Below are 24,753 nucleotides of genomic sequence, written 5' to 3' on the forward strand. Positions count from 1 at the left end.
GAGAGATGAATGCTTGCTTGTGCTCCGATGGCTTCCTCCTTTATATTCTGTCTGGGACCCCAGTCCATGGGATAGTGCCACCCACACTTGAGTGGGACACTCCTCCTCAGTCAAACTTTTCTGGAGATAACCCCACAAACATCCCAGGTATGGATTTCCATGGTGACTCTAAACCCCATGAAGTTGACAATGAAGACTGACCACCATGGAGCTGATATCCCATTTTATTATTGCTATTTATGGAGCTGATATCTATTTTATTATTGTTATTTATGGAGCTGATATCTATTTTATTATTGTTATTTATGGAGCTGATATCTATTTTATTATTGTTATTTATGTACTTTTTTTCCCTTTAGACTTTAAACATCTCCAGGGTAAGAACTGTACTCCACTCCTTTTCTATTCATAGTGTCTATTTTAAGCCACAAGCTCAATGAACGCCTCCCAGAGCAATCGAGGCTCTCAGAAATGCTGAAGGACATACTGAGGGCTGCACCTCAGTGTTAGGCTGTCTGGTGATGTAGCTCAGTGGTAGAAGGTTTGCTTGCCTGTCATGTACAAAACTTGCTTCAATCCTCAACCCTGCTCAAGGGAGTCGGGGGAGGAGGCCTTGAGGAAAGAAGTTTATAGTCCTTACGTTCCCAGGTAAAAGATAATATATACAGTGGCTTGATAATTTGATAAATTTAGCATTTGCCAAATTGTGGAAGATATTTGTTAAAACTAAATATTTTTTCCTTGATCCAACATTATTATCTATATACTTCAATTACTTGAAAGAAAAAAATTAAAATCATACTTTCTTCTTCTAATACTTACAATTTAGTTTTTTTTTTTTTTTTTTTTTTTTTTTTTTTTTTTTTTTTTGGTTTTTCGAGACAGGGTTTCTCTGTGTAGCTTTGCGCCTGTCCTGGAACTCACTTGGTAGCCCAGGCTGGCCTCGAACTCACAGAGATCTGCCTGCCTCTGCCTCCCGAGTGCTGGGATTAAAGGCGTGCGCCACCACCGCCCGGCTCAATTTAGTTTTTTTAAATGGGAAAAGATTTTTAAAAGAGAGATGAACTTTTTGAGGGAAAACTTCAAAAGTGTTTTGTGTAAAGCCCCTAGAGAGCCAGGCGTGGTGGCACACACCTTTAATCCCAGTACTCGAGAGGCAGAGGCAGGTGGATCTCTGAGTTCCAGGACAGCCAGGGCTACACAGCGTGTAGCCAAATAAATAAATAAATAAATAAATAAATAAATAAATAAATAAATAAATAAATAAAAAGTCCCTAGTGGTTGTTTAAGTCTATTTCTGCTTACAAAATGAAGGAAAAAAAGAAAAAAGAAAACAAAACTGAAAATGTGGCTTGGATAATAAAAATTTTCTTTATGTAGATGAGTATACAGATTTTCTTTTTTCTTTATTTTTAGAGTGATTTTTACATTGTAGAAGGAAACATTGTTAAATGTCTTTCATTTTCATAGTGTATCCATGCAGACTAGCAATTCTATCTTCCTCAGCTATTTAGAATATACTATTAAATTCCAAAGTGTGGGCGGGAGAGGTGGCCTAGTCACATGCTTGCTGTGAAAACATGAGGTTAGATCCCCAGCCCTGTGGGGTGGCCTATCTGTAACCCCAGTACAGGGGGACGGGACAGAAGCCGCTCTGTAGCTGGCAGCCAGTCAGTCTAGCAGAAACAAGGTTCAGCCTCAGTGAGGGATCTTGTCTCCAAAGATAATGTGGAGGCTGAAGATGGCTCAGTGGTTAAGAGCACCTGCTGTTCTCCTAAAGAGCTGAGATCTGCTCCAGCACCCACACTGGGCATCTCAGAACTGCCTGTAACTCCAGTGGATCAGCCCTCTCTTTGGCCACCTCAGGAACAAGGTCACATGGCATAGAGTCACACAGACACACATAGATAAAAATAAAAACTACACACAAAATAAGGGGGAGAAGTTTTGAGAAGTACACCAGGTCGATACCTCCTGGCTCCACAAGCACATATATACATGCATATGTGCATTCACACGTGTGCCCACATATGAACATACACATACAACACATACACACCACAGCAAATGGGTAAGATTCTCAGTGCCTATAGCACATGATGTAAACATTAGTTCCAGGTAGATAACCAGAGGAGATCCCATTTCTTAGGGCTAGCTCTCTACATGAGAGGCAGCAGCATATTTACTGTTCTTAATTCTAAAAACACATCTATGCGTATTGCTAAATGCACTTCATTGAGTTGTTAAGAATAGACTCTTAACTCTAATATGAACTGACAAGATCGTGTCTCAGTGCCAGTCAGCAGAAGAAGAAAATGCACATCTGGGAGAGAGTCCGGGAAAGTGTGCACTTTTCTTAGATCTAAGGCACACAGACACAGGATAATGTCCTCTACGTAAATACCTAAGGGGCTATGTTTATTTAAAAGTCCCTTGTGGTTAAATAAAAAAAAGAAAGAAAGAAAGGAAGGAAGGAAGGAAGGAAGGAAGGAAGGAAGGAAGGAAGGAAGGAAGGAAGGAAGAGAAAGAACCCTGCTTGTCATCTTGGGAGCAGCACAGTAGAGCTGGCCCTGGTGGTATGGGTGCTGGTGACAGGCCCTCTGGGCCATAAGAGCAGGAGAATTGGCCCCACCCCTCACTGCCTGCTGCATTGAGTGAGCTAGCTGGGGCAGTGGTGGAGAGCTGGTGGGCTGACCAACCCAGCTACCACCTAGGCCTGGAACCAGGGCTCTGAGTTGGACCACCCAACATCCACTTCATCTATGAACTGGAGAATGTGAAGGGGCCGTTCATGCAGACCCAAAGCTGCAGGATCTCCACAGCACAGGGCAACAACAGGATATCCAAGAGGAGTTCCAGTGAGGGCCCAGTATGGATAGTGTAGCAGCAGAAGCCAGAGGTCTCGAACCAGACAATGACTCTGCAGTGAACACTTCGCAAGTAAAGATGTATGGACAAAAGGGTTTGCTGGGTGACTCATGTGTCACATTACAGCTTCCATGATGAGATTTCACCCTTCCTTTTAAATCTTGTTATATTTTATTTTGGGGGGAGGTTGCAAGGGCAGAGGGCAGATATGAAGGGACAGAGATGAATAGGATAGGGATACATGATGTGAAAACCACAAAGAATCAATAAAAAGTAAAAAAAGAAAGAAAGGAAGGAAGGAAGGAAGGAAGGAAGGAAGGAAGGAAGGAAGGAAGGAAGGAAAGTGAAACTTGGAAAAAGGTTTGGATAATAAAAATGTACCTCTGGAGATATAGTAATCTTATTTTGATTTTGACCTATAAATTCTCTTTTCTGTGTTTTTTCTCTTTAAAAGATTTTTGTATGGTTCCTGCTGTCAGAGGCTCTGTGGTGTACTGATTGAGAGCATGGCTCTAGAGCAGGCTGCTAGGGTTTCTTTCACTCATGCTATGTGACCTGAGACATGTGACTTACCTTTACCAAGTCTTTGTCTCTTCCTCCGTAGAAGGGGAATGAAATGACTTCAGAATGTGGCGTGGAGATTAAGAACTGAAGACTGGCAAAGCATTTAGACCAGGGCCTGTTGCATAATGTGAACTCAACTATTATTGTGAAGTTCCTATATTACAAATCCCTTCCTTTGGGATTTAATTTTATCCATATATTGTTGTTCTTGTGGTGTGTGTGTGTGCATGCAGGTGTGCATGTGCATGTCTCTGCACACACACAGGTGTGCATGTGCATGTCTCTGTGTACACACAAGGGTGTGCATGTCTGTGTCTGTGAACATGCAGGTGTGTGTGTGTGTGTGTGTGTGTGTGTGTGTGTGTGTGTGTGTGTGTGTGTGTATGGGGATCTAGAGGTTGATGTCTGGTGTCTTCCTCAATCACTCTTCACTTTACTTATTGAGATAGGGTCTCTCACCAAACCTGGAGCTCACCAAGTTGGCTAGGCTGGCCAGCTGGTAAGCCTTGGCATCCCCAGCACTGGGATTACAGGTATGCACTACCATGCCCAGCTTTTTCATGTGGCTTCTGGGGGAATTAAACTCAGATCCTAATGCTTACATGGTAAACACTCCTCAGCCCAGCTTTATTTTATAATTGCAGGTGCATCTTTGAAACTGTATTATTTACTTTAGGTCTGTGGTGCTACAGATCACACCCGGGGCTTTATGCATGCCAGGCAAGTAAAGCACAACTGAACTCCTGTCTCTAACCCTAGTCACTGGCTGTCACCAGGCATGGGCGTTAGAAAGCCTGCAAAAGGGCTGGGTCTGGGGGCACCAGCCTGTAATTCAACCACTGAGGAAGCTGAAGCAGGCCATCTGTAAGTTCAAGGCCAATCTGGGAAACTTAGTGAAAGCCTATCTTAACAATATTAAGTAAGGAGGCTTGGTGGTTGAGATGGTTAGTGGTTGAGAGGGCACATCTTTGACTCCCAGCACAGAAATAGTGCTCATGCCCATCTGTAACTCCAGTTCCAGGGGCTCTGACACCCTCTTCTAACCTTGGCAGGCACCAGGCACGAATGTGATACCCATACACACATGCAGGCAAACACTCACACACATAAAATGAATCTAAAAAACATTGTTTTTTTTTTAAGTAGTGAAAAAGAAAGTGAATTACCGCTCAGTAATAATACTTAAAAAAAGAAAAGTCTGCAACAGGATGATATGTGGATACAGAAATATAAATGTCTATCTTCATAATACATGTGAATTGACTTTTTAAAGAAAACTCAAGTATCTCTTCGGAGATAAGTCAATTTTTATCAGGACATTTGGTATTGGTCATTCATATATTCTTGTTTTATTTGTTTTCTTCCTCCTTTCTTTCTTTTTCCCCTCCAGGTTAGGATCAGCCCGAGGGCCTTACATATGCCAGCCAAGTGTTCTTCCCTTCGCCCCTTCAAAGATTTGTGTTTATTTTTATGTATGGGTGTGTTGCCTGCATGTACGACTGTGACCACGTGTGTGCCTGGTGCCTGCAGTGGTCCGAAGAGGCGTCAGATCCCCTGGAACTGGAGTTATGGAAGGCTGTGAGCCTCCAGGTAGGTGCTGGGAATGAGGCTGGGTCCTCGGTGAGAGCAGTGATTGCTCTTAACTGCTGAGCCATCTCTCCAGCCTCTGATTAATACATTTTTTTAGGCAAAGCAAAACAAACAACAACAACGGAAAAAAAAAAAACCCCAAAACCGAAACCTATTACATTTTAAGAGATAAAGTAATAGTACTGTGGATAAGCTTTTCATCATATGAAAACATACACTGATTTAGATGGTCTAAGAATCATCTGTCTAGTTGATGCCATTGGCCTGTCTACATACTATTTTGAATTCCACTCAAGCACATGCACAAACCAGTGGAAGACCTGGAACTGGGGCCTCATTTCTGGTTTCTTTCTTTCTTTTTTTTTCTTTGGGTTTTCAAGACAGAGTTTCTCTGTGTAAAAGCCCTGGCTGTCCTGAAACCCGCTCTGTAGACCAGACTGGCTTCAAACTCAAAGAGATTCACCTGCCTCTGCCTCCCCAGTGCTGGGATGCAGGTGGGGTGGGACCACCACCACCTGGCTTTCATTTCTAGTTTCTAATTCTTTCCATCATCCAGCTTGCCTAGCTGGTGTATCAAGTTAGGTGCAATAGTCTGAAGAGGGGTAATTTAGCAATTTTCAAATTTAACCTGAGCATTTGCTTTAGGGTAGCATAGTCTTTCTTTCTCCAATACCATTTTCTCAGTACTCAACCCGGGTCATATAAATTAGGGGTTAGCTGGAAAGTTTGAGTGTAAAATTAGTAACCCTTTAATGATGGGTCATTAAAATGCCTTTTCCTTGAGCTCTTTAACTAAACAAATGTTAAGGGCTTTAAGAAAATATAAAGACTTTGAACCTCTGTTACTCATCATCCCATCACTATAACAAATACCAGATGGGCCAAGGGTGTAGCTCAGTGGCAGGTGCTTGGCACTTGTGAGGCACTGGCTTCAGTCTCCAGTACCAAAACCAAAGCTAAAACAAAACAAAACCAACCAACCAACCAACCGACCAACCAACCAACCAACTAACCACAACAACACAAAACCCCATGTAAACAACAAACAAAGAAAGGGAGAGAAAAGCCCCTAAACACATGAAATGATAAACTTGTATTACTAAAGAACCTATGAACAAAGGCCCACAGTTGTGTACACCAGTTCTCCCTCTGGCCTTGGCTAAGACACATGTCATGTTAGAAGCATTGTGTGCCTTTGGTTAGGAGGCAGGAAGAAGAGGCCTGTATTTCATATTGTTCTTCAAGATTATACCTCCATGACCTAAAGTACTTCCATTAGGTCCCACCTCTCAAATGTTCCACTGCCTCTCAGTAATGTCACAGTAGGGACCAAGGCTTTAAAACATGGACCTTTGCAGTACCTTTACCATTCAGACTATAGCAGAACCCAAGCCTTAGTAATCCAAATAAATGACAAAGCTTTTTTTTTTAAAAAAGATTTTATTTTTATTTTTTTTATTTTGTGTGTATTGGTATTTTGTCAGGGTGCATGTCTGTGTGAGGGTGTCAGAGCCCTTGGAACTGGAGTTACAGACAATCGTGAGCTGCCATTCGGGTGCTGGGAATTGAACCTGGTTCTCTGGAAGAGCAACCAGTGCTCTTAACTGCTGAGCCATCTCTCCAGCCCTCTGTCAAAGCTTTTGGAAATAGAGTTGTGGAGTAACTGACACCTGCTGACTGACAGACTGTAGTTTATTGAGAATAGACTTAGGGAGGCAATCCAGAAGGTGAATGGCAGCTGCCAGTTCTTCCACCAGAAAAATGTGAAAGGAGCGGTCAGCTATGTTGGAGGAGAGTGTGAACACGGCCCTCTAGGAAACAGAACTGTGGTGTTTACAGCACTAAGGTTAAAATATTCTTTAAAAATTTTTATTTAAAAATATTATATATATGGGTGCTTTGCTTCCATGCATGTCTGGGTACCACATGCATTCAGTGCCCACAGAGGCCAGAAGAGGGTGTCAGATCCCCTAGGACTGGAGTTACATAGGGTTGTAAGCCACCATGTGGGTGCTGGGAATTGAACCCTAATCCTCTGGAAGAGCAGCCAGTGCTCTTAACCAATGAGCCATCTCATCTCTCTAGCCCCTGAAGCATTCTAAAAGGATGAAAGGTTTGATTTTTAATTGCTCTTTCCAGGATCAAGAGCTTTTGTTTATTTTACATGGCATCTGGTAAGGGAGAAATGAAAATAATTCAGCCCAAACGAATGTGCCTTTGGCATTTCGATTGTCTACAAGCCACTGGATCTGCTCTTCTGGGTGTGATTTTGCCAGCTCTCTAATAAAAAGCTAGTCCCCACCCCCCTCAGGAATCTAGTCCAGACAGAAATAGCTTTTTACCAATGAACCAACATCATTATGGAGTTTGGACAAGAAAGCAAGCTTCTTCACAGTATTGCTACCAGCAATACAAGTATCAAACAGTGTTTAGGTCTCTTTCTTTATCTACTCCACACTGCTTTATGGAACAGTCACCAGGTATAAATTACAGTGAATGTATGTTGGTAATACAGGCAGTGATGGGGATGCCAAGAGCCTGGTAGGAAAAGGCACGCCTCCTGTGTGTGTGTGTGTGTGTGTGTGTGTGTGTGTGTGTGTGTGTGTGTCCATATGCTCCAGTGTATGCACACACATGTGATGGGCAAAGGGCAACCTCAGGTGCCACTCCTCATGGACTACCCACTTAATTTATTCTTCTTCTTATTTTTAAATCATCTCTTCCTGGCCTAGAAATCACCAAGAAGGTTAGGCTGACTGGTTGGTTGGCTATTGTACCCCAGGATCCACTTATCCCCACCTTCCCAGCCTTGGGATTACAAGTGTTTGCCACCACATCTGGTGTATTATTATTATTATTATTGCAAAACAACAACAACAAAAAACCAACACCAAACCAACCAACCAACCAAACAAACAAAACAATATCAAACCTAAAACCCCAAACCCACCTGGATTCTGGAGATCAAAGTCAGGTCCTCACATCTGCAAGGCAAGTACTTCACCTACTGAGGCACCTCCCAGGCCCTTCCCGCTACTTTTCCTTGTACTTTGATTTTTTTCCTGTGAAATTATCTCTTTTTGATGGGACAGAGGAAGAGCGGGAGAAGGAGAAAAAAAAAAAAAAAACAACCAGGAAGGGGGATGGGAGAGTGTCAGCTGTGCTCGAAGTAGACTTCTGCTTGTCCTTACTGCATATCTCTGTATAGAGTTCATATATATATGGGGATGCTGTATGCTCTGGACTATGGGGATGTCTCCATCTTTGAGAGAAGTTCCTTAATTCTTTCTTTCTTACATACTGAGTTTGTAGGTTCTTTTCTGGGTTTACAACAGCAACCGTAGTCACATAGGCATAATAGCATTCTGAGGTTAGTCCCAGAAGATTATAATGAAGCTGCAAAATTCCTACGGCCTAGTGACCTCTAAGTCAGTCATAACATCACAGTGTGACCCATTACTCATGTGTTTGTGGTAATGGTGTAAACAGACCCACAGAGCTGTACCTTGCCTAGAAGTACTACAGATAACATTACTTAAGTAAATAATGCCTGATGATAGATGATTCTTACTGCTTTATCTATTTACTGTGTTGAATTTTTTTATTCTAGAACACATTCCCTCTACTTGTGAAAAGGAGTTGACTGTAAGTCAGTTTGTTATATTATGCTGGCAGCACCCTCTTCTGTCTTGTGTTTACTGTTCCTCTTGATTGCATCATTTTGTCTTGTGCTAGATTTAATTTCACGTTTTGTTCATTTTGGTCCTAGGAGCAATAGGTGGTTTCTCCTCCCACCCCCACAATGTGTGTGTCGTGTGTGTGTGTGTGTGTGTGTGTGTGTGTGTGTGTGTGTGTGTGTGTGTGTGTGTGTGAGAGAGAGAGAGAGAGAGAGAGAGAGAGAGAGAGAGAGAGAGAGAGAGAGAGAGAGAGAGAGAGAGAGAGAGATCCCACAGGCTGGGTGTGTAGTAGGCTACACCATCTAGGCCTGTGTAAATACACTTAACATGATGATCATACAACCACTCAGGTGTCCCCCTTTCTGCTCCTGAGCTAACGGCCACTGAAAGGTGGAAAACAGCACTCAGACTCCAGGGAGAGATGGTTTGTCTTCTGACCTCCTTGGGGGTCACCAGAGAGCTTGAAGGCAGAGCCTCTGGCCAGTCTCCGACCCAAAAGGGAGGTGATGGGGGAAGATTCTTTTTCTGAAAGCAGATTCACACCTCCCCCTTCTCAAATTGGAACAGTCCTGGGAAAATGGGACAGGTGTCCCTCATCAAGAGACAGGGCTGTTTACTCAACTCAGCAGAGCGGCCCTCGGGGAGAGGAAATCTTGCTACAAAGAAAACTTAAATTTTCCGATCCAGAGGTAGTCCCTGCCAGTGGCAGGCCACAAGACCAAGGAACCCTGCTGGCTGTCCTTGTCTAACAGGTGAATAGCTGGCCAGGTCAAAGTTCATTCTGGAGGTCAGAGGCCCGAGGAAATTCTTTGTTTCTTTGCCTCTGCTACCTACTAAGTAAGCCCTCTGCGGGGTATGCCGGTGGGGGAAGGAGGTAAGGAAAGGCACCAGACACTGCCCTTCCACAGAATCACTAGGCTTTGGCCACAGCCGCAGAGCATCAGGAAGGAGCAAAGCGAGAAAGAGCAAACCAGAAGGGTTCAAACGCTAGCCAGCCCAATCACTCCAGTCCTGGGCTAGGGCAGCCACGGTGTCCCGCATTCACTCGTCACTTGGCCGCCAAATATCTCCAGGAGTTTTGCTTCCAAAGAGACCACCAGGCAAGGATTTGCCTGCCCTAGGAGTGCCTGTCCCGTACACACCGAGGCTCCCTTTAGCGGTCCCGAAATTGACCTGAGGCCGATTTTGGTGCAATGCGAATTAGCTCCAGCAGCGGTGTCGGGAGGAGACTGCCGAGCTCTGGGAGCGCCGGCTTGGGCAAAGCTGTGACCGGGAGTCAACGCCCGCCGGCCGCTGGCTCCATCCAGGCCGCCGCCCATTGCCTTGACAACCAGCTCCCACCCGCCCTCCGGCACAGCAGGCTTGGGCCACCGGCTCTTGGGCGTGCGAAGGCGCCCCGCCCTGGGCGCCCGGATTCCGTGAGCCGCGCATCCCCACCTTGCCGGGAGCTTCCGAGCGCCACGCAGAGGCGCCCCCTCCTGCCCGAACAGGGAAAGCCCGGGCGCCCCCAGCCTTGACTTCATAATAAAGCTCCCCAAAGGCTAGGGCTCCCCCGCGCGTTCCAGCGCCCTGCACCTGCCGGGTTCTCCTACCGGTCCTCGCTGGGGGACTCTGGGTGCGCGGACAGCCCAGGAGCGTGCGTCGCCCCGTGGTCAAGTGCAGCACCCCGGCGCCCAGGGCACGGCGCTCGTGGGGAGGGGAGCGGGACATCCCCGAAGGCCGCCTCGCGGGAGGCGGGGAGGCTGCCGGGTGCACGGGGAGGGCGGGGAGCCCGCGGGAGGAGGCGGGCTGGAGGAGTGGGGCGGGCGGCGGGGAGGGAGCAGGAGCCAGGCAAGAAAGTAGCAGAAAGTGAGGCTGGCAGGCGGCGGCAGAGGCAGGAAGTCTGTGCCGGAGAGCAGCAGAAATTAGAGCCAGGGAGGGACCGCAGCGGCAGCAGCCAAGGCGAAAGAGGAAACTGCCGAAGAGGAAGCTCTGCCGCAGCCCGAGTCTCCCTGCGCTCCGCATCCTCCGGCTCTGCATCCCCGCGCCCAGCATCCCCCTGCGCCCGCGCCGCGCCCCCGGCGCCCCTCCCCAGCGCACCCCCGGTCGCCCCACCGCGCTAGTCTGCCATGGCCCGGGAGAACGGCGAGAGCAGCTCTTCCTGGAAAAAGCAAGCGGAAGACATAAAGAAGATCTTCGAGTTCAAGGAGACCCTCGGAACGTAAGTGGGTGCTGGGGACCAGAGGGTGGAAGTGGCATCGGTGGCGGCAGCTTTGCATCGGCGGCTCCTGCTGCTGCCGCCGCCGCCACCGCCGCGGCAGAAATTGACTGGTCGCTGCGTGTCCTCATTGTCCCATGGTTCGCTCTTGCGGGGACCCTCTGCGCCCACGGGTGACACCTCTCCTGGGCGGGGGAGGGGAGCGCTGGGCGCGCAGAGAACAGCCCACGCGGGCGGGCGACTTTCCATTTCCCTTGCCACCACCGCCCTCCACCGATTTTCTCCCCACGCGTGACTGTGGGCTGAGTATGGTGGATCTCGTTGATCACTGGCTGTGTGCACTTACCGTATGTATGGGCGCACTGGGTCGACGAAAGTGATCACGAGGAAATTAAGCTTTTGGTCCTGCCCTTACATCATATAATCCTATGGAATTGACATATGCGCGTACTATGTGTAGGCAAGACTTTGGATGGCCTCAGGATGGTGAGAGGGAAGAATTTCGCAGTATTCAGAGTGACATGTGGGCAGAGCCTCATCTGAGTGTATATCTCACATAGGGTCAGCCGCACGCACTGGAATGCATGTCCGGGTGAGAGGAGGGTTAAGTGAGTCTTCAGAGGCGGTTCTCTGCGCGGCTTCACGTAATGTAGTCTCATGCTTGATGGTTACATCTCAAGAAAGCAGAAATAATCAAAAGTGTGTGTCATCAGTGCTCTGAACATGTGCCTCTCAGCACAGCTGCAGTTCCCTTCCTGCGCATGAGTTGGTTTTGTTTTGTTTTGAAGCGCCTCAGATAGGTACAAGGGCTGTGAAAGAATTCAGCGCTGCCAAATGAGTCTGAAGTTCAAGTTATTTTCTCCCCCTACTTGATCAGCTTCTGGTTTTGATCAGTATATGTCCATACAGATACAGTTACACACGGGCTGCCTGGAATGAGCGTTTTGCTGGGGTTTAGGAGGTGTTGGTGACACAGAGAAAAGAGGGGGTGTTTCCCGGGCATGTCTGTGTGGCTGGGTGCTTTTCTGTCTTTCCTTATGCCATCTCAACCTTCCTGTTTCTGCACTTGCTTTGCTTTTCCAGGACCCCGTTTTTAAAATCTGCTCTAAACTCAGAGTTCCACAGCGAAATATTGCTAATGATTTCCCTTCATGCCTCTCCTCCCCCGCCCCCACCTGAAGTGGGTCCCCCAGAGAGAAGTTGTAGGGTGACATTTTCAGCTGTGCTCCCAGATTCCTGGGGCCAGCCTGTGCAGTGTGCTGAGCTCTAGAACAGGGTCACCCTGCTGCTGCTGCTGCTGCTGCTGCTGTGCACCAGGGAAGGCATCTCTGTGCACCTACTTTGTGTCTTTGTGGAAATAAAACAAGGGGGCTTTTAGCTTTTCAGTAAAGAGGGTTAAGCTTTTAACTTTCCCAGTTAAGAGGATACGTCTGGTCCCAACTTTTCAAAATTGTATTTTAGGTTGAGGTTGTGACTTTGAGATGCATGAGTTAACAGGCAAACAGAAATGTACCTTCTGCTTGTCCGGCAGGGACCTGGCACGTGGTTGGAGATTGAGGAATACCCTCCTGTGTGAACAGATCCCCTTACATGTCTTTTACCTGCAGGAACCCATTGCCTGCAGCCTTCACGTAACAATCTCCCTTCACTGACTGTCCTCACTGGCAAAGCCAGACGCCATGCCTGCACCTCTGCAGTGGCCAGGCTGCTGAGATGGAGCTGGCTTCGAACAGACTGTACTGTGTAGCATGCTGCTTGGGTTCACTGGAGTGGCGTCCATTTCTGGGAAGGACAGGGCCTTGACTTCATGCTGACCCGAGCTCAGGCACAACAGCTTCATGGACTTGAGCTGTGCTCCTGTGAGCTGGTTCTTTTCCTAGGGTCCCTTCTGTTTGAAAATAATTCTTGGCAAAGAAACTCTCTGGTGTAATGCTGACAGGGTACCTAGGTTGGTACTAGAAATACAATGATCAAGATTTAAAAAAAAATGAATGACATAATAGTATTGATAATTATGGTGGCATTCTTTTTTTTTTTTTGAGCTGAGGATCGAACCCAGGGCCTTGTGCTTGCTAGGCAAGCGCTCTACCACTGAGCTAAATCCCCAACCCCTGACATTCTTAAAAGTATATTAACCACTAGGTATTTATTCTAAGTTTCTTGTGTGTATTAATCCGTTTTAACTCACACACACAAAATTCATGACATAATTATGTAGTGCTACCCATAATTTCCAGACAAAAAAACTGAGGCATGAGAGAGACCGTGAGCTAACGAGCTAGCTACTAAGTGATGGAGATAATGTTCAGAGCTAGGCAGAAGAGGTGCATGTGTGTGCACACGTGTGTTGGAGTGCATGTGGAGGCCAGAGGTCGACACTGGATGTCCCCTTCCTTTTGTAACGGGGTCTTAGACTGAACTTGCAGCTTATCCATTTGGCTACAGTAGCTGCCAACGAGCTTCAGGGATTCAACTGTACTGGGATTACAGATGAGGGCGGCCATGCCCAGCGTTTATGTGGGTGATGGGAATGCAAATTCAGGTCCTCATGCTCCTGTGGCAGACCCTTTCCTTACTGAGACATCTTTCTATTTCCAGAACAACTCTCCGTGATCCTCAATGCTGTTCAGCTACTTTATAGCCTAAAAAATGATAACTTAACCTGAGAATAGGGAATGTAGCTGAGTAGCAGAGTGTTTGCCTACCATGTGTGAGGCCTGGGTTACATCCCAGGACTACAAATAATTATAAAAAAAGGTTTTCATATATAGAAGGCCACTTTTAATAAGGACACACATAAGAGACTATCATGAATAACCTCCTATCTAAATATGCAAGGACTTCAGAGTTCTTGGATCATCACCATTGTACCATCTCCCTGAACTTGCTAGAAGTGGTCCCAAGTTTAGGATGTCTGGCTCACCCTGAGCCAAGTCTAGTGACCTTGGCCTAAGTCTTACTGTAGAAGTTACTTTCTGTCCCTTCGGTGTGGGTTTTATATCTAGAATTTTTCTCTTATTTATAATGAAGTCCAGCAGGAATCAGAGGTGTAGACAACAATAATTGAATAATTGGAGTCAGTGCCCAAAGATCCATGTAGCTCCAGTCATACTGTTCCCCACACTTTTACCAAATATCTTTAAGATCCTAAGGCAGGAAAGCCCTGCCAGAAACTGGTCAAAATGCTTTTGAAATAAAACATTGTAAAAAAGCAAACAAAACAAACCCAGAGGAGGATTCAGTAGCAGGTTTTGTAATCCTGTATTTGGCAGTCTATCTGGTATCTCTCCTCATAGGCTGGAATGTCTAATGTTAGAAGAAGAGGGTCAGGGCCTTTTGTCAGTGTGCTTAGAGGGACCTTGCTGAGTAGGGGGCCCAGCGAGTGGTAACTGGATCAGGAGGGTTGAAGAGGAGATGGAGGGAGGGGAGAGGGGCAGGCTCCTGGATGGATATGTCTAATGCACCTTCAAGTCAGGCCCCAGGAAATGCTGTCAACCCCTATGCTTCACTTCAGTCTCCTGCAAAGGGGGATCCCAGAACCTAACTGTATCTCTGAGTGAGGTGGTGAGACTTAATTACTGTTTATTAATCAACAACATGTTTTCAGATCCTTGGCACACAGTGAGAGCAAATAAATGTTGTGTAACAGCAAATTAGGAATGGTAAACATTTCTGTTGGCGTGTTTGCTAGGCTGTTAGAGTCATCTCTGCTGGAGGGGTGTGTGTGTGTGTGTGTGTGTGTGTGTGTGTGTGTGTGTGTGTGTGTCTGCGTCTATGTGCAGATGCATGCATATGTGCACATCACATGTAGGTGTGTAGGGCAGAGAACAATCTTGGCTGTTTTTCCTCAGGCCACAACCGCTGGTTTTTTGTTTGTTTGTTTGTTTGTTTTGAGACAGTGTCTCCCACTGGCCTGACCTCACTCACAAGGCTAGATTGGCTGGTCAGCAGCCCTAGGAACCAGCCTGTGGTCTGTTTTTCCAGCTGGCTTTCAAGTGCATGCTGCCATGCCTAGCGTTTTATTTCTATTATTTTTAAAATTTTAAAAATGTGGGTTCTGGGGATTGAACTCAGGTACTCAGGTTTGCAAGGCAAACATTTTACTGACTGAGCTACCTCCCTAGCCCCAGAGATATCCTTAAGCACCTTCTGAAAAAACAGAAACTTCATGTCCAGCATTCGGAGAAGGATATGGAAGGTTTTCAAATGCCCCGACAACTCAGTATTTGTGGTTCACTTGTATCTGGAAGGCATTTCTAATTGTTGTTCCCCGGGGTTTGCCTTGTGTGACTACGTGCACCTCTTTGGAGGGCCATTTTTTTTTTTGGTGTGTGTGTGTGTGTGTGTGTGTGTGTGTGTGTGTGTGTGTGTGTGTTCATGCAGGTGAGTGAGCATGTGTGTTTTCATGCACATGGAGGCTAGAGGTCAACCTTGGACCCTGGCTTTTGAGACAGGGTTTTTCATTGGCCTGGAGTTCACCTCTTCGCTGGGTTAGCCAGCCTGTCCCCAGTGCTGGGCGATGGAGCATAATGCCCAGCTTTTATGTGGGCGCTGGGGATCAAACTCAGGTCCTCAGGCTTGTGCAGCCAGCATTGTAACCAACCAAGTTGTTTCCCCAACCCCACGGAGGGACATTTTTATGACCATTCAAGCAGAGGCTGGAACAGTCCAGGCCAGCTGCTTTCCCGAGTAGAGGGAGTGGCAATGGGTCTTTTCCATTACCCAAGTTCCTGCTGGGGGCCGCTTTAGGAGGAGAATAAATGGGTATTTCCTACCTGTCTCATCCTTACACTGCTGAAATTGCTCAATAAATACACCTGTTTAGGACAAAAGTAATTGATTTGTCTGCAACCCTAGATGGGAAATAGATTTGCCTCTTTTTTTGGTGGTGGTGGTGGTGGGGTGTCCGTGTGTATAAAGAATGCAAAACTCCTTGGGGTAGTTTGCATATTTGTACTTCTGGTTATCTGCAGATTCTGAGATCAGTCAGATTTTTTAGAATTTTTTAAAAGATCATTTGAAAGATTAGAAAGAGAAGGAGGGTTGTGAAGCCTGGGTCTCTCTGGGAGGCTAACCCAGCTGCAGTATTTGCTGTTAGTTTGGATTTCTCTGTTGGTTTGGAGGCATGATAAATATTCAGTTTATGCATCTAAGATTACCCCTGGAATACCTGCTATGTGCTAGGCAAATTGAAAAGAGATGAAGAAGTCAAGCTGTGATGGTTCCAGTCCAGCTAAGGCTGGGAGGGAAGTGAGAGGGGAGGGGGAGGGGCTAAGGAAGTGATGGATGGGCTTGGGTCGCTTTAGCTTGGGCTCCAGATTGGAGGGGCTTGAGCAGAGGAGTGATGCTTGGCTTTGCTGTGGTGAGTGCTGACTCTCAGGCTCAAGGGCAAAGGTGGAGAGACCAGGAACCTTCTCCTACTGCACCCTAGGTGAGTGGAAACAGTGCTGCAGGATGGGGGAGCGGTCTTGGGGTTACACACTCTGGTGCTCCTATGTGGAGCTTACTGGGGTCTGGGAAGTGGAATTGTGGGCTAGAGCTCTTCCCCAGAGGAACTAATGAGTGGCTGGGTCTCAAGTCCCAATCTGTGATTTAAGCTTGTCAACTGAGTGCTCAGTAATTTCGCTTGGTTGGTGTCGGGGCCGACACTCACACACTCTAGGAGGATGCGAGGGGTTAACTTGTTGAACCTTTCTTTGCCCGGGTCTCCATAAATCCCTCTAATCTTTCCTTTCCCCAGATAAATCTCCTCAAATCCAGTCCAATCTCTCTTCTCCCTCCTTTCTTCCTCTCCCCTCTCCAAAGGCTTAGGTGGTAGATCAGCGGTGAATTGTCATATTATTGGTCAACTTGCCTGAGGGCGTCAGGCTCCTGGACCTCATGTCTGAGCTCTTACAGCTCCAATTTCACAGGAGTCAGCAGGGAACCCAGAGCCCATTGGATTCACATTCCTTTAATTAATGAAGGAATTTCTAATAGGTGGCTAACACAAGCCTGGTGGCAGAGTCAGGCTGGCCAGGTTTCTTTTCTGACCCACTATGGCCAATTCAGGGCTTATGTAGTTAAAACAGGAGGACACGTGGACTCTGGGAGGGATGCCAACATTTTATTTTCCTCAGTCCATGTCGGTTATGCCCTTTTGACTTCCTGTGGTGCTAGAGAGCACTTCTTCTTCTGGCTGGCTTTTCATTAGATTCTATAGGATTTTTTAAAAGAAGCTTTATTGGACAACGTATATACAATGCATACAAAGTTCATCCTTCGGCTCTAATCACACCAAGAATAACCTCCAAGTGCATGCCACAGGTCAAGTTCATTCTGTGGCAGACCACATTGATTCCATGACTTCTGCTATGATGCTGTGTGTTTCACCTGGACTAAAGTTAATGAAGGGACACCCCCCACCCCCACCCCATGTGCGTGCCTGTCCCCCTAGTTTAAGAGACAGAGCATCTCACTGGGTTGGAATTCACTAGGTAGGGCTACGTTGGCTGACCAGTGAGTCCAGGGACCCGCCTGGTTTCTGCTTCTCCAGCGCTGGGATTACAAGTGCATGCTACCATACCTGGCTTTTTAATGTGGGTTCTGGGAACCCAACTCAGGTCTAACACTTTCCCAGCTGAGCTATCTCTGCAGCCCTACAGATGCTGTTCTTGGTTGGCACTGAATCCTGGGGACAAGTATTTAAGAGAGTTTATTTGCTGAGCCTGGGTAGGGGAGGCAATAAAAATTAATAAAAAGTTCACATCAGCACAGCTGTTGGTAGCTCTGTGACACTAGGTGTTTCCTTAATTTTTCTGGATCAAGGTGGAGATAGAAGGTACCGCCTCCTGGGTTGTTTAGGGGTTTGATGACATCTAGACTGGAGCTGCTTTCAGCAGCTGGGCTGACTACCTAAGGTCCATCCAGGCCAGGACCAGCGGAGAAGAGCATGCTAGTATCTGTTGGAAATTGATTTTTGGACGCTCTTGTGGCAAATATGGAGAATGTGTATTTAACCTTTCAGAAAAATTAATTTGAGCAACCACAGACAAGCTCTCATTCAGCTAGGGCAGAGCACCTGCTGATTGTTCTTCAAGGTACATTGAGCAGCGATGAACCTGGTTTAGAGGTTACATGGGAGTGAGTGCAAGTTCTGTCAGGCTCCACTGCTTCCTAGCTGTGTGGTTTTTGGTCTTTCTTGACCATTCTGAGCCCTGTGGCTTCCTCCAGAAAACCAGGTACTAAGAGGACCTAACATGAAGGTAGCGATGAAGATGGACTGGAGAGTGCTCGGGAACCACCAAGAACAGTATATGAGGTCAGGCTCGGTGACACTAGCTGGCCCATTAGTCTCTGCTCCACAGACGCTATTGGAGACGGCACTGGACCATTCACAGTTGTTGCCAGCAGGAGGTGATTAAACCATATAGTGCTATCATTAACCAAAAGACTCAGCCTGAAAGCATTCTCCAGGCCAGCTCATAAGCTGGAGTGACCTAGTTTGCTACATCCTTTCCTCTGGCTGGCTAACCAGATTTTCCACTCTCTTCCTGTTTCCTGGGCTGAGTTTGAAAACTCAGTCTGCATCAGCTGGTGGAAGAGTCTTCTTCTCGTAGATGCCCAATGGTCTTCGCGCTGCTGTGGCTCTTCTTCAGCACCAGTCTGCTGTTCCTTTAGGCCAGCTGTTTGCTTCCGCCTTGTTTCTTACTGCACGTGACACGTACGCGCATGTGCACACAGACGTGAACACTCTTTTTTATTTTTTTGCAGTGCTGCAAATGGAACCCGAGGTCTTATGCATGCTTGTCAACTCCTCTACCACTGAGCTGTATCCCCAGCTCTGAGAATAGTATTTTAATTGGATGACTGAAGTCACTTACTTAAAATGTCATTTCATCACAGTTGTGTAGTTTACAATGTTTGAGGCTGGGGAGATAGCTCAGTTGGGAATACCTTAGCTTGACCTCTAGAACCCACCAAAAATGTCTGGATGTGAAGGCATGTGTATGTAAATCCTGTACTGGGCAGGCAGAGACAACTGGGCGGCAGAGACAGATGCATTCCTGGGGCATGCTGGCGTGTTGGCCTAGCTTACTTGATGATTTCCAGGCCAATGAGAGGCGCTGTCTCAAAAACAAGTAGATAGCACCTGAGGAATGACGCCTGAGGATGTCTTTTGGCCTCAACAACATGCTCATACATGTTCACATCCACCTACATACACATGTGCACCTGCACACACACACACACACACACACACACACACACACACACACACACACACACACACACACACACACACAAACATTCATGTGCAGGTGTGCCCAGTATCTTAGTTCCTTCTCCTGCTGATATGAGAAACTATCCCAGCAAAAGCAACTTGATGGAGAAAGGGTCCATTTCACCCTTCGGTTCAGTGGGACAGTGGATGATGGCAGGGGAGTCAGGCATCAGGCACTGGAAGCAGCTGTTCCCAATCACATCCACAAGCAGGAAGCAGGGAACAATAAATGCATGCCGCTACTCAGTTCCCTTTCTCCGTTTATGAAGTCCAGGGGATGGTGCCGCTCACAGTAGGCAGGTATTCCCACCCCAATTAGTGCAGTCAAGGTAATCCCCCAGAGGCCAGGCGACTTTAGATTCTGTCACCCAGGCACAAACAGAAGCTCTGGCATTACTAGGCTTTGCATGTGATAGGCAAGTGTTCTGCCACTGAGCTAGACCCCAGGTCGTTGTATAGTTTAAGATACCTATGTACTGCATTTAGTTTAGTGTGTTTTGTGCTGGCACCACATAAGCACAGGGAAGAATTTGTTATAAGCTGTCCTTGTTGGGGTTTTGAGACGGGAAGTGGGAGACGATCTCAACAGCTCCGAATTTCTCAGGCTCTGACGCATTGGAGCTGGGTTCCAAACTGGACATTGTCCTTGTTATTGTAGCCTTTGTTTGTATCAGTGTCTTGTGTCATAGTCTGCTGGGAACTCAACTGTTCCTGCGCTGCCTGTTGAGAGGATGTCTCTCTGTCTTTCATGAGCACACCTCAGGTCATTGGAACCAGTTTTGCAATGAGTTGGATTTAGTGTTACAGATGGAATCCCAAAAGCATCATATTAAATAAGTAAAGCCTTGGGCAGCCCCTGAAAGAGGAAGTTACTGGTTAATGAGCCCCTTGTTATAGACCACATTAACAGGTACGAAACACCAAGAACCATGAGTCTGTTTTAAGATTTCATTCTAAGCTTTCAGGGTTGTTCTCTGAGGCAAATTTCCTCTAGAGAGTGAAATCTTACATGGTAATTGGGGTCCTGCTCAGGCTGAGAGATAGCCCCAGAGACCATGAGATGAACACAAGAGACTTGGTGTTTAGTAAAGGTGAAAAAAGTGTTGGCTTTGTGTGGCCCCTTTGGCCCCTTTTACAACTATGATGTAATAACAAGCTTCACATTTGCTTCCTGCTCTTTTTGTTTCAACAACTGTGGTTAAATGTATAACTTTAAACAATTGTAGCCATTTCTAACTGTATAGTCCACATTAGAACATCTGTGTTGGGTAACCGCCACCACCACCCAGCTATGGAAGTTTTTATTCTTCCCAAACTGAACCTTTGTACTCATTAACTAATACCTTCCTCTTCCTCTTTCTCTTCCCCAGGCCACTGACAATCACCATTGCACTTTCTATCTCTCTGGTTTTGACTTCTTTAGGATGCCTTGTATAAATGGCCTGTGGACTTGTGTGTTTAAGCCCATTTTACCTAGAATGTCTTCAGGTTTTCCTAAGCTGTAGCAAGCAGTGGGACTCTCAAACTTGTAAAGTGTTCATGTTTCACTGTATGAATATACTGCATTTTTGCTTATTTATTCATCATTAGACCTAAACTGTTTCTACTTCTTGACAACTGTGAATAATGTTTCTATCAACCTGGATATGCAAATCTCTCCTCAAGACCATGTTTTCAATTCTTTTGGGCACATATACAGAAGTGCCAGTGCTGATCATATGATAGGTCCATGCCTCACAAACACACACACACACACACACACACACACACACACACACACACACACACACACACATTTTAGAGGGGAGGTTCTTATTTAGCTCAGGCTGGCCTTGATGTCTCTAGGCAGCCAAGGATGACCTTGAACTCCCGATTCTCTTTCTTTCATCTCCCAAGTGCTAGTATTACAGGTGTGAACCACCATGCTTTGGTGCTGGTGGTTGAACATAGGGTCTCATGCATGGGAGATATGAGATAAACACCATGCTTAATTTTAATTGAATTAATTATTTTAGTGTGCATTGCATGGACATGAAACATGCACATGTGTGTGCACATACTCACCCATACATGTGCCTGAAGAGGCTGTAGCAGGATGTTGGGTGTCTTCCTGTCACTCTCAGTTCTGTTGCCTTGAGACAGGATTTCTCACTGAACAGGAAATTCACTGTTATTTCTGACTAGTCTGGCTGGCCAGTGAGCTCTCTGGATCTGCCTGTCTCTGTCCCCAAGTACTGATGTTCCAACTCTGCCGGCCATGGCTGGCTTTTCATGTGAATGCCAGCGATTCAAACCCAGGTCCTCATTTTTGCAGAGTAAAAAATCCTTCTCACCTGCTGAGCCATCTCCCGACACCCCATGATTCTGTTTGGACGTACTGCCATGCAGTTTTCTGTTTTACAGTGTGCAAAGTAGTTTTTATAGCTCTGGTTCCTTCTGATTCTTCAAATAGCTTCATAGCAAATGAACTATAGTTATCATCTTTTTACAGATAAGAAAACCAGAGGTCGTAGGGGTTGAGTGACTCAGGTTAAAATGCTGTTGAGTGGAGATGAGGCTTCTGGCTCCTGATTCTGAGTTTTTCTTCCCATCTCATGATGCTAACAAAGCTGATAACATAGAGGAGGTGCTGATCATAAAGAAGGGGACCAAACCAGCACCCTTCGATGAATGCTTGTGGCAGAACAGCAGTGTGTCATAACTACTGGTAGGGAGGGATTGCTGATTTTAGCCCTTACCAAGACACTCCCATCTGGGTCCATTTCATGCCACTCATGGTTTAGTAAGCCACTTGCAAGACTCCTGAGCAAAGTTCTCCTTGGACAAATAACATGGGGATGTAGAGGGCACGAACCAGGCTTTTCTGCTTAGCTCTGTCAGTTAGGAACCAAAATCTTGAGCTTACCATCTGTGTGACTTGATTGCCTTGATACATGTGAATCATATGCTCACATTACAGACATTTTATAAGTCCCAAATGAGCCAAGCCAGGTGTGAAGCAGAGTATACAGGGAGGCCTATGTCACCCAGAAGGTGTTACTCTATTATAAAGATTATAGCTTTGTGAATGAGCTTTTCCCAGGTGTGTTAGCAATATGCTCACCTTTGAAAAGGTAGCTATTATCTTTTGGGCAGGTCTTCCATAGAAATTGGTCATATAGTGACCTTGAATCTGCTCCCAAAGTTTCTTAGTATATTTCATCTGGCCCTACCTAGGTGATTATTATTATTATCATTATTATTTTCAGTCTCAGATTTTAAGTGATTGACACCTTAAGAGAGACTTTGAAAAAGAAATTATGAAAACAAATATTATCTGGTGAGAGAATTTGAAAGGTATCAAGAATCATGGAAGGGTATTGTCTTGGTCCATTTTCTGTAGCTATAACAGGAAACTCTAGAGTAGGTAGTTTATAAAGAAAAGAGGTTTACTTGACTCCCAATTCTGGAGCTCCAAGAGCATGGCTAATGCATGTGATTGGTATCTGGTGGGCTTTATTTTCAGGAAGGAGACCTTCCAGAAAGTCTCCAAGTAGCACAGGTCAATATGTGTATATATATATATACACACACACACACACACACACACACACACACAGGGGTTGTTGTTTTAGAAAGCCACTATTGAAATTATGGAAGACCCACTCCCATGGTCTTACTCCATCCTGATGACTTCCCACAGGCCCCCACACAGACCCCACCACCAAATACTGTTAGTGGATGGCTTTGTGCATTCAATCTCTGCATGTGAGTTCTGGGGACACACCTAACAGCAGGTATAAAGAAGTAACTGCATGGCTGGATGAACCCTGGGCACTCAATTCCTCAAGGGGATGGGTGTCCCAGAGGTCGCTAATGGAGGTAGCCTCTTAGTTGTGGTAGGATGGTGACTATTTGCTGATTGGTGATATTATTGGTATTTTGTCATTCTACCAGCGGCTGTGGTTGGGCCACTATGCATGGGTTTGCTATTGGCTCTGGTTGTGGTAGTGGCAGTCTTGGTTAAATGCCACGGGTGACTGGCCGTGTGAAGTGTATCAGTGTTCTGTGCCAGCTTGGTGGTTGTGGTGATCGTATTCTTTGACTTACTGTCATGGTCACCTCTTTTGCCCTTATCACCACTTATAAACATGTCCCCAGCCTCAGCAGTGTGACAGAACCTGGTGCCAAGATGAGATCCTGCTTAACTGGCTTGTAGAGAGCTAATAATATACCTGAGAAAAAGGAGATACACAATAGTCATGTCCAAGTGTGGCTGACTGTCCCTGATAGGGCAAGATATGGGAACGTGGCTTCTCAGTTGCTTCCTGACAGATGACACAAAATAAATACCATTCCATATACAGCCCTTTCTTCTGACAAAGTACAAATACCTCATACCTTTCAGTCAACTTCTTAGCTACATTTTTTCCTCTTTGAGATAGCGTTTTTTTATGTAGCTCAGGGTGGCCCCAAATTTGCTATGTAGCCATCGATAACTTCCAACTTCTGATCTTCCTGTATCCACCTTCCAAGTGCTGGGATTTACGTGGCATGGAAGATTGAAGTCAGTGTCCCATGCTTGCTAGGCAGGTGCTATAGCCCCAGCCACTATAGTTTGGATCTTAGATGCCTACCAAACACTCCCGTGCTAAAGGCTTGTTCCTATCTTGATACTGTTGGAAGGTGATGGAACTTTCAAAAGCTGGGTCCCAAAGAGAGGTCTTTGGAAGTGGATAACGGGACTCCAGGTTCTGCCTCTCTTTCCCTCTTGGGTCCTGGCCACCAGGCGAGCATCTGCTCCACCGTGATGTGCTGTTTTACAACAGTTCCAAGAATAATGTGGCTATCAACCCATCACTGCCCAAACTATGAGCCCAAGGAGAGCCCCTTCTCTTGGTCTCTGGTGTTTGTTACGGTGACAGAGGTGACTGATACATTCCCTTGAGAAGATTTTCAGAATCATTCCATCTTTCAATTAGATGATGGTGACTTTCTTATTGCAAGGAGAGCAGGAGGCCCAGCAGTCTTCTTACCCAGGCTGTGAAACCAGGAGCTTTGAGATGAAGTGACCTGTCCAAGGTCTCATGCTGAAGCCAGGAAATATTCAGGCCATGAGCTCTTTGGCTGAGATTTTTCCCACCATGTCACGCTGGTGTAGAAAGTGAACGTTGGGAAGCACCGGCCCCAGCTCCGAGGCAGCCATGGTTCCCAGAGGACACGCTGCATTGTGGGCTTTGCCTGCCTTGGTCATTGTTTTCACACGCCTGTGGCTTTGGGGTTCACTTTGCAGGTGTGAATTATTCTGAGGATGGGATGGGCTGCTGAGAAAATGCAGAGAGCAGTCAGTACTTTGGTTTCTCAGCCTGGTTTCCTCCCGCTGTGCTGTGTTGTGGATCCCAGGCCATGTGTCTGCCAGCCAGGGAGGCAGTTGGAACCAAGGGCAGCATATATTGGGTCCCTATACTCCTATGCTGATGTGGGTACACATGTCCCCGTGTCCTCAGGGAGCAGGTCTTACCCAGGGACAGAACTTAGCTCAGCTGGAATACCAGTGTGCTTAGTAAATGCTTAAAGGATTGTTGGGGAAATGAATGATGAGTGGAAGAAAAGCA

At 46.3% G+C, this 24,753-nt stretch overlaps 2 protein-coding genes across 4 annotated transcripts in view; one reads left to right on the forward strand and one right to left on the reverse strand.

Annotated features, from left to right (window-relative positions):
• Nucleotides 1-10,805, reverse strand: part of LOC128103039 (histone-lysine N-methyltransferase 2B-like) — a 35,497-nt gene extending 24,692 nt beyond the window's left edge. The window contains exon 1 of the mRNA XM_052727101.1: nucleotides 10,292-10,805. Coding sequence (XP_052583061.1) covers nucleotides 10,292-10,733 — 442 coding nt within the window. The 5' untranslated portion in view covers nucleotides 10,734-10,805. The remainder of the gene's footprint in view (nucleotides 1-10,291) is intronic.
• Nucleotides 10,550-24,753, forward strand: part of Camk1d (calcium/calmodulin dependent protein kinase ID) — a 419,461-nt gene continuing 405,257 nt past the window's right edge. Inside the window, exon 1 of one of the 3 annotated variants that reach the window (XM_052727099.1) lies at nucleotides 10,550-10,899. In XM_052727099.1, coding sequence (XP_052583059.1) covers nucleotides 10,808-10,899 — 92 coding nt within the window. In that variant the 5' untranslated portion in view covers nucleotides 10,550-10,807. The remainder of the gene's footprint in view (nucleotides 10,900-24,753) is intronic. The other 2 variants (XM_052727100.1, XM_052727098.1) reach the window with 2 other exon arrangements.

Source organism: Peromyscus californicus, unplaced genomic scaffold (assembly GCF_007827085.1).
Source record: "Peromyscus californicus insignis strain IS unplaced genomic scaffold, ASM782708v3 Scaffold_8__1_contigs__length_139910024, whole genome shotgun sequence".
Classification (NCBI taxonomy): Eukaryota; Metazoa; Chordata; class Mammalia; order Rodentia; family Cricetidae; genus Peromyscus; species Peromyscus californicus.